Below are 6,584 nucleotides of genomic sequence, written 5' to 3'. Positions count from 1 at the left end.
TTGTTTTGTCCTATCGTATCTATCATATGTTGTTGTCTTATTAAAAAATATGCTATACATTCAAAAGAAATGTATTTTAATTTTATATTCTATACTTATATATAAATACATTCATGAATGTTTTTAATGAATGGATTTTATAATAATACAAATAGCAATGTGTAACATTTTACCATATTTAGTGCAACACTTTTATTTGTTCCCCACAAAATATTGTTTTTTCACTAAATGTTTGGATTTCTAAAATTATTGTGCACTGATTTTTCTAGAATAACTTTTGCTGCCGAATTATCCACTAACCTAGTTTATGATAAATGTTTGTCATAGATTATAAATATACATTATATAATATTTATAATATTTCACTATATTTTTTCATATTTGTTTATTTTATTTTTCTTTATAATGAAGTAGTCTGTATCTAGTAGATTGTGAAAGAATGATTATCAGTTCCACACACAGAGATATATAAATTCTACATTTATTTAAATGAGGGAAAAAAACTTCACTGGTATCGGATCGGGATCGGTATCGGCCAATACTGAACCCTAGGTATCGGAATCGGTATCGGAGGCGAAAAAGGCGGATCGGAGCATCCCTAGTGCAGACGATATGTTTTCATTTTAATTTACTTTTTTTTCCAAAATATATTTTATTTTGCCATCCAATCTAGTGCAGGGTGAGTAAATGATGAGACTTTTAAATTCTGGTTCACTGTACATATATATTTTTGTTGTCTTTGCCCAATCTAGAAACCAGTTTACAATTGGAAACTGGAAACTAGTGTTTGCCTGTCAACTTAAACACCACCAGTTTGCCATTTTCCAAAGATGTCCATTTCTCTACCTGACCTCTTCTTCCCGTCACTGTGAGGAATTTCTTGACCCCTGCCTGTCACCATCCTCTCATCTACTTATTCTCATGTCACTCCTTCTTTGACACTCAACTTAATACTTGATACTCAAGATAAAGGCTGGTATGAGCGGAAGATAAAGGCAGCGGACGCTCCTCGGCAGCCCAATGGTTGGCACATGCTTATTTTGACAGCTTGGAATCAAAAGGCCAAGCGTAATCATTATCTCGCGGCGACTGACAGTGCAGGTGCTTAATAAGCATGCAGTGACGCACACGCTTCCTGATTTTAGCAACCCGAAGGCTCCCATCTTGGCCTCTGATTGGTGCCTGAACACACAGGGACACTAGACACTAATTTGTGACTTGTGAACCCATTACAGCTTAATCATGGTAATTGATTTAATTAGTTTGGACACTGGCCATGGAGGGTATAAAGCATCTGGGAGCAGCGTTGTGCACAATTCGGAATTGAAATGACAATGGCTTTAAAATTCCAACTGAATTCCTGAATTTGAATTTGAATTGACAGAATGCAAGACAGGATAAAATTTAAAATGAACTGATATCTAACTAAATTAATGTACCTGTATTCATATTGTATTTATTTATATATTACGTATAACTTTGTTTTTAGTCATTTTATTTTTATTTATGTTATTATTAATAATACTGCTTCTGTGGTGCTTTTATGGCAGGATTATGTGCCATTCAGAATTAAAATTAATTAAATTAACTTATTAATTTATATTTATTATATTAAAAATGGTATATTTATATTAAATAGTTGTATTTTTAATTTAATATATTATAAATTAAGTGAACTTAAAATGCAATATTAAATAATTAAATATGCAATTTGAATTTGAATGTAAGTTAGAATGACATTATAATTTTTAACTAGAAAAGCAAAGCTTGTAAACTATGAATGTTGTTTGAAAAAAAAAAAAAAAAAAAAGATTTTTTTGGCCTTCGCCTGGAGGTGTAATATCCGGAATATTCATCCAAGTTTTTCTCTGTAGTTAAGAAATATGAAAATTAGTTTCTTTCATAAATTTCACCCATTACACCTGCCATTACCAAGCATTTTGGTGATCAGATTGCACTTGACCACATTTACAGTTTTTCTCAGTTGCTTTGGTGCATTTCTCAGATCAGAAATTAAATTCTCAAAACTACTTGTTCAACCTCCACATCATCTAGTCACTTGTGCACATCATAAAAGCAGTTTCTCATTCTTTTAAACAAGTTGCGATTGCTTTGGTACGTTCATGCAATTGATTATGTATATTTGTCTGCAGTTTCCTACATTATCAGCTGCTATTGTCATGTTGCTCAGAATGTGTTATATAGTTCTCTGTGCAATAGTCTTACCCCTCAGAACCTCAAGTCATTAGTTCATCGTATAAGCAATTAAATGCAAATGCAATTGTCATAAACTGTCAAGCATGTTTTCTACAGATTTCTATTAGACTTTTTATAAATTTGCCATGAATTGTGCAAGTGAATCTTGACTTTCACTATAATGAAGAAAATGTAGATCAGCCAATGATAAACCAGTTCTCTGAAATAGGTACATCTCATGAACCTTCAACTGGAAAGCATATATAGACAGAGGACAACGCAAGAGTCACAAATTCTGACAATGGACTTTCTCATTTTTTATTTTCACCTTTGTGCCCATATTTCTTTTTCTTTTCTGTATCACAATGACATTGTAAGGTTTTTTTTGTCACCTCTTACTTTTGAGAGATGAACTAAAGATTTTGAGTAAGTTACAGGCTTTTGCAGGTAATCCATTGTGTGGTGCTGTTTGTACAAATTGTTTTGAGAAATGCACATACTTCTTTGCAAATATTAAGGATGATTCGAGAAATGCACCAAAGCAAATGAGAAAAACTGTAAATTTTATATATACAATTTTTTTAAATAATAATTCCCTTCCACTGGAAGTGCCTCACCATAACCTCCATTGTTACAGACAGACACAGACAGACAGGCAGACAGACAGAGAGACAGATAGATAGATAGATAACACATGTGTAACAGTATATTGGATCCAGGTAGCCCTTAAAGTCTGTCATTCATGCTAATCAAACAACATAAGAGAGAAAATCTCTCACTGCTTTTGATTATATCCCTTCTGTAACTTTAATAAGAAAAATATATATGTAATTTACACAGTGATACATTTGATTACTGTATACAATGTACAGTATGTAGCATTTCTTATTTATTTGTTCTACTGTAGTTTTTGTCCTATTTCTTGTAATTAGTTTCTTATTTAATCGCTGACTGTTTACTTGTCTGCAGTTAGCTTGAGTGATTTTTTAATTTAGGCTAGTATTAGTTTTTTGTGATATTGACACTGATGACAAGAATTATGACATTTCTATGGTATCAAAAATGTTGATATCATAAAGACCTTATTTAAAGAAAAAATAATTATATTGTGATATATGTGACCCTGGAGCACAAAAGCAGTCTTAAGTCGCTGGGGTATATGTGTAGCAATCGCCAAAAAACATTGTATGGGTCAAAATTATCGATTTTTCTTTTATGCCAAACATCATTAGGATATTAAGTAAAGATCATGTTCCATGAAGATATTTTGTCAATTTCCTACTGTAAATATATTAAAACTTAATTTTTGATTAGTAATATGCATAGCTAAGAACTTAATTTGGACAACTTTAAAGGCGATTTTCTCAATATTTAGCTTTTTTTGCACCCTCAGATTCCAGATTTTCAAATAGTTGTATCTCGGCCAAATATTGTCCTATCCTAACAAACCATACATCAAAGCTTACTTATTCAGCTTTCAGATGATGTATACATCTAAATTTCCAAAAATTGACCCTTATGACTGGTTTTGTGGTCCAGGGTCACATATATTGTCATACAGATTTTGGTGATATCGCCCACCCCTAGTTATCATTATCAGTCTAGGAGTGAACAGGCCTCAATACCTTGATCACTAATCTGCCGTCTCGGTCTCGTTGAGCAGGTCACTCTTTGAGAGGAAGCGCTGGACTACAGGCATGTGACAGCCGCTGAGGTGGAGGTGGCCGGGTGAAAGATGACTTTACTGGCAGGCGATGGTTCGGATTACGACTACAGTGCTTTGAGTTGCAACTCGGACACCTCTCTGAACGCGCCGCCCATCCAGGAGCAAGAGGCCCTCAAGGGCGTTTATTACAAACGGGCGCAAAGACTGCCTCCAACCGACCTCAGCATCCCCGATGCGCTCCATCCGGACGACAACGGCAACCTGCCGTCCTGCGGCCAGCGGCTGCACGTCATCATTAACGTGGGCGGCCTGCGGTACCAGCTTCCCTGGACCACGCTGGAGGACTTCCCCCTCTCGCGTCTGGGCCAGTTGTGTCTGTGCAGCAGCTTCGACGAGATCATGCGGGTGTGCGACGACTACGACGTGGTCCACAACGAGTTCTTCTTCGACCGCAATCCCTGTGCCTTCCGGACCATCCTCACCTTCCTGCGCGCTGGGAAGCTGCGCTCTCTGCGCGAGATGTGTGCCCTGTCCTTCCAAGAAGAGCTGCTCTATTGGGGCGTCCCGGAGGAGAGCTTGGAATGGTGCTGCCGGCGACGCCTCCTGCAGCGCGTGGAGGAGTGCGACGAACTAGAGCGGGTGGTGGAGGAGTACGAGGACGATGAGGAGGACAGTGGAAGCGGATTGGCCAGGGAGTCTCGTCTTGGCCACTGGATGGGAAAACTAAGAGACATGGTGGAGAAGCCTCACTCCGGCCTGCCCGGGAAGATCTTCGCCTGCCTGTCGGTGCTGTTCGTCACGATAACAGCCGTCAACCTGTCCATAAGCACCATGCCTGCCATGAGAGAGGAGGAGGAGACTGTAAGTACCAGTTTGTCCTGTGATCTACTACTGTTCAAAAGTCTTTTTAAAAAGAAACTTTAATTAGGCAAGGATGCATTAATTTGATCAAAAGTGACAGCAAAGACATTTATAATTTCTGTTTCAATTAAATGCTGTTTTCGTGAACTTTCTATTCATCAAATGATGCTAAAATATGTATGGTTTCCACAAAAATATTAAATGTTTTCAACATTGATTATAATAATCATGTTTCTTGAGCAGCAAATCAACAGAATGATTTCTGAAGGATCATGTGACACTGAAGACTGTGTATTTAAATTTTAGTTAAAGTGTTATTAATTTTGTTGATTTTGTCATTATTATTATTATTATTATTATTCAGTTTTAGCTATTTTAGCACATTAAGTTAAAATAAATGAAAATGAGAAACATTGCTTAGGCAACTATTTGAAATAAAATAATACAATGCATTTTAAATTTATATAACTAACATGGTGCCACAGAAATTGAAAACAAATGGCAAAATGTCCTGTCATGGTTTATGGCATTGCAATGCGTATACACTTAGTGTAGTCTATATAGCAAAATGCTGTGTTTACTTACAACTTTGTATTTTATGTGTTAATCACATCTGTCTGAATCTTGATGTTTGACCATTTTCGAGTTGCTCACTTACAACCTTGACTTTATCTATCTATCTATCTATCTATCTATCTATCTATCTATCTATCTATATATCATGTATTTATTTATTTATTTATTTTTTAAACAAAGTGTAGTATTGTGAAAAGTGCTAGACATCAGAAGATCTTGCTTCCTGCAGACTGTAGTTGGAACTCCAACACACGTGAACCAGCTAATCAAGGTTTTTAAATTCACTTGAAAATTACAGCTAGGTGTCTCACAGCTCATCTCTGCAGAAAGAAAGATCTAAAGAAGCCAGATCGAGCACGCTTACTGAAATTCATCAAGCTCCGAGACCCCTGTTCACAGTCATTCTGTTCAACCAGAGCCAATCTGCTCTAGCAGACGGCTTTGCTACAGGAGAGGTCATCTTTTTCCAGAAATAATTTGTGGCAATTAGACTGACTCGCATGTTAAACCAGCTCCTACTCTAATTGAATTAAGACACCCATTGTCTCGGCTCACATCAGTCACTGGAATAATTCAAATTGCCACCCCTGGTACAGAGAAAAACAGAGCATAGGAAATTCAATTAAGCGTTAAACCAACATAGCACCAGCCAGACAGAGGCTCCTTCCATTTTCATGAATTATGTCCTTTGTGTTTGTCTCAGGCTATTTATGGTAATCTATTGTGAGGGAAAAAAAGACTGTGTAGGAATTTTCCCTCATATTTTATTAAAAGTATCTATTCTAAATATCTATTAGTATTTACTCCATGGTGACATTTAGACCAGAGGTTTTAATTTTATCTTCATAAAAGCAATGATCTGAAGGATCATGTGACACTGAAGACTGGAGTAATGATGCTGAAAATTCAGCTTTACATCACAGGAATAAATTAAATTTTTAAAGTATATTTAAATAAAAATCAGCTATTTTAAATTGTAATAATATTTCACAATATTACTGTTTTTACTGTAATGTTGATTAAATAAATGCAGCCTTGGTGAGCAAAAAAGGCTTCTTTCAAAAAAAAAAAGAAAAAATGTTGCCTAACTGTTGAATGGTAGTGTAAATCAAATTGGCATGAAATGTATTTTTTTTTATTAAAAAAGTAAAATATGTATGTATGTATGTATCAATATTAAATTAAGTTTCTGGACGATATACAGATAATCTGATATATATATATATATATATATATATATATATTGTAGTGTGTGTGTATATATAATAAAGACACACCACTATAT

General features: G+C 35.4%; 1 protein-coding gene across 1 annotated transcript in view; it reads left to right on the top strand.

Annotated features, from left to right (window-relative positions):
• Window positions 1-3,875: 3,875 nt before the first annotated feature.
• Window positions 3,876-6,584, top strand: part of LOC107664154 (potassium voltage-gated channel subfamily G member 1-like) — an 8,078-nt gene continuing 5,369 nt past the window's right edge. Inside the window, exon 1 of the mRNA XM_016454612.1 lies at window positions 3,876-4,723. Within this exon, the coding sequence (XP_016310098.1) occupies window positions 3,932-4,723 (792 nt within the window). The 5' untranslated portion in view covers window positions 3,876-3,931. The remainder of the gene's footprint in view (window positions 4,724-6,584) is intronic.

The sequence above is a fragment of the Sinocyclocheilus anshuiensis genome, unplaced genomic scaffold, assembly GCF_001515605.1.
Source record: "Sinocyclocheilus anshuiensis isolate Anshui unplaced genomic scaffold, SAMN03320099.WGS_v1.1 scaffold67, whole genome shotgun sequence".
Lineage (NCBI taxonomy): Eukaryota > Metazoa > Chordata > Actinopteri > Cypriniformes > Cyprinidae > Sinocyclocheilus > Sinocyclocheilus anshuiensis.
Note: the sequence above shows the minus strand (reverse complement) of the source record. Positions and strands in the feature narration are given on the sequence as shown.